Here is a 2716-nt window from a genome sequence, read left to right as displayed (position 1 = left end):
GGTGTTTAGGAGTGCACCTGACTTCGTACGGCTGAAGCTGTTGCGGTTTAACAAGTGTAACAAGTATATTATTACAACCACTGTATGTGGTCAAATTCAAAGCATTCTCCCATAAAGAAAAAAAACATTCTAGGTTTCCCTCCGTGGCCCCTGCTCAGGAGTTGGGGGGGCTGGATGGAAACGGAAGGCTTGGCGGCCTTCCCGAAGCAGTAGTGTCGTTGCTGCACACGCCCATCAAACAAGATCTATTGCAGACCTCCCAGTGTCTGGTTCTGTTCACAGATTCGCTAGCTGACACTATGAGCGAAATCAAAGGACTTTAGAAATACTGAACAAGGTGCCGTTTAGGTGAAAACTGACAAATGGCCTCAGCTATAAGTGCTTTTGAATATACAAAGAAGCTTCAGACACGTTTTTGGTAAAGTTGAACAAAAACAGAAAGCGAAGGTCGAAGGAAACTAAATTGTCCGTGAAGTTTCAAGTCCCGTGGCTTCGTTTCAGTTTTTGGGAGATTCACGTACTTCGTTAAGAAGGATGTTCTCTCTGAGGTCAGAGTTCACAGCTACACTCTCCCACGAATAACACTGTACCTGAGAGGAAGCTGTGTTTGAAACTCTACAAATTTTCAGTCTGTGTTTTGAGGCCTTTTTGTTTACAGCTGTACCACAATAATGAAACAGAAAAAAAGTAAAAAGCAAAAGACTATTTCAAAAGTTATGATAAAAAGAGGGAAACACCATCTTTGTGGTCTAGAACAGCAAAATGTACAGAGTTCAGATATATTCTCTTGGAATGGTACGGTCCATTGCTCAGAAAGCCAGAGCCGAGCATCAAGTGAGTCTTTGTGGTTTGTTTTGTTCGTCACACTGGTTTTGTTGGCTGTGTGTTTGTTGCAGTCCGACTCTGAAAGCTTCCCCCTCCGCCAGCAGAAGAGCTGGAGCTTCAGTGACCTTTGTCTTTCATAGAGTTCACGATCCAGTCGTAGATGATAAGAGACATGCAGCCAATCATGACAACAAATCCTAATATCAGGAACATCGTAGCCTGGTGGAAGAAATAATTTCAGTTCATTTGAAGTTGTTACACAATATTTTACATTTAGTTTACTAACAGAAACAAAATGTGATTAAAATTGTGAAATGTTTAATAATGTCTTACTCCAATCTTCTTCATGGATTTCATTGACTCCTTCTTAACCAGTTTGATATAGAAAGCTGAGGGCAGGATGAAGATCAGCATTGCAGCAGCAGAGGCACCTGGAAGGAGGAATAATGAGCCGTTAATCATAGAGGTCAATAAAGCATTGTTAGAAAGATGATTATACATATCAATATGTGGAGTTACTTACCAATAAAGCCAAAAATATCTCTGATGCTCGGGACAAAGATGACCAGAATGTTGGTTCCTGTTAACAGGGTCAGGGTGATGATAGCGTGACGGATCCAGCTGAAGTCTTTTCTTGGGAACAGCAGGTGGCCGACTGAGGTACGAATCTGTTCAGAACCAGACAAAGATTAGCTCAATGGACTTCATAGTCTTAGTGACTGACTGGATCATTAACAGTAGAGCCTCAATACTTACAGGGAAGAGCACCACAGGAACTGTGAGTGTGACAGCGGCCAGCACAGCCAGGCGAACAACCAGCAGGAGAATATCGTACTTGTAGTAGTTTGAGTAGGTGTGGAGCAGCTCAGGTCCCACATGGACTGAACAGAAATATGACAGAGATCACTCTGGTTAAATTCAGATGATATGGCTACAATCATATCATCTAATTTTCAAGCAGTACCATGGTCACACTTTGGACTAAGATGTAAACCGTCTTTTTTACGTTATAAAGAGGATTTTTAAAAATTAATTTTCTTGTACTATCTCAAACGTTGACATATGCTGAAGCTACTGTTAATGTTTTTGAGTACATAAAACATAAATGTGGGCTAAATGTTTCACTTGCAAAGGAGTGTTACTTAAAAATTAATAAAACAATAAACATACAAGTCTTTTGGGCTTTATGTGTAGAATCCATATTTAATTTTTTGAATTGAATTTAAAATGTTGACAGATTAATTAAATAAAGCCAAAATTGGGCTGCTAAAGAGAAGCTTTTCAGCCAAGTCTCTTGTAACATGTATGTGCTAGCATTTAGCTACAGGAGCATTCTTGCATTCTTACAGCTCTCTGAATAGTACCAACAAAGTAAAAAGAACAAACAAACAAAAAAAAAAACAAAAAAACAAGATTGAATGTTGTTTTGATATTTCTAAATTCTAAAACTTGAACCATTTGTTGTTTTTCCAACCATCTAATAAAACATGAATGTTTTGTTTTTCCATCTCTTCACCCATACTTTAATGCTCAGGACCAAATTGACAAATTAGCAAATATGATATAAACAAAATTACAATTAATGTCAAACATAGTTGTTTAGAGGCTAATTGTGCTTTTTAGAGATACGTAAGATGCTAAGATAGCTATGGCAAAGCTATGCTATTAGCTGCACAAATAAGCTGACTTTGAATTACATTCAATGTTTGTCATTATAATTCAGACTAAAACTGAAGACGGTGATATATTAGCAATGCAATTTAAATTTTTCTTACATCTCCTTTTATCACCCTTGCCTGCTTTGACTGCTGTGTTTAATGTCAAAGTTATGTAACTGTTGTAATGTTCCAGGAAACATTTTTGACTGGACTGGGTTTTTTTTTTTTTTTTT

General features: G+C 37.9%; 1 protein-coding gene across 1 annotated transcript in view; it reads right to left on the bottom strand.

Annotated features, from left to right (window-relative positions):
• Positions 1-2716, bottom strand: part of LOC106957703 (sodium-coupled neutral amino acid transporter 2-like) — a 12539-nt gene continuing 9823 nt past the window's right edge. The window contains exons 11-14 of the mRNA XM_015049134.1: positions 1582-1728; positions 1349-1493; positions 1159-1256; positions 1-1044 (exon numbers count right to left, since the gene is read on the bottom strand). Coding sequence (XP_014904620.1) covers positions 943-1044; positions 1159-1256; positions 1349-1493; positions 1582-1728 — 492 coding nt within the window. The 3' untranslated portion in view covers positions 1-942. The remainder of the gene's footprint in view (positions 1045-1158; positions 1257-1348; positions 1494-1581; positions 1729-2716) is intronic.

The sequence above is a fragment of the Poecilia latipinna genome, unplaced genomic scaffold (assembly GCF_001443285.1).
Source record: "Poecilia latipinna isolate Pla-1442-1.1 unplaced genomic scaffold, P_latipinna-1.0 Scaffold928, whole genome shotgun sequence".
Taxonomy (NCBI): domain Eukaryota; kingdom Metazoa; phylum Chordata; class Actinopteri; order Cyprinodontiformes; family Poeciliidae; genus Poecilia; species Poecilia latipinna.
Note: the sequence above shows the minus strand (reverse complement) of the source record. Positions and strands in the feature narration are given on the sequence as shown.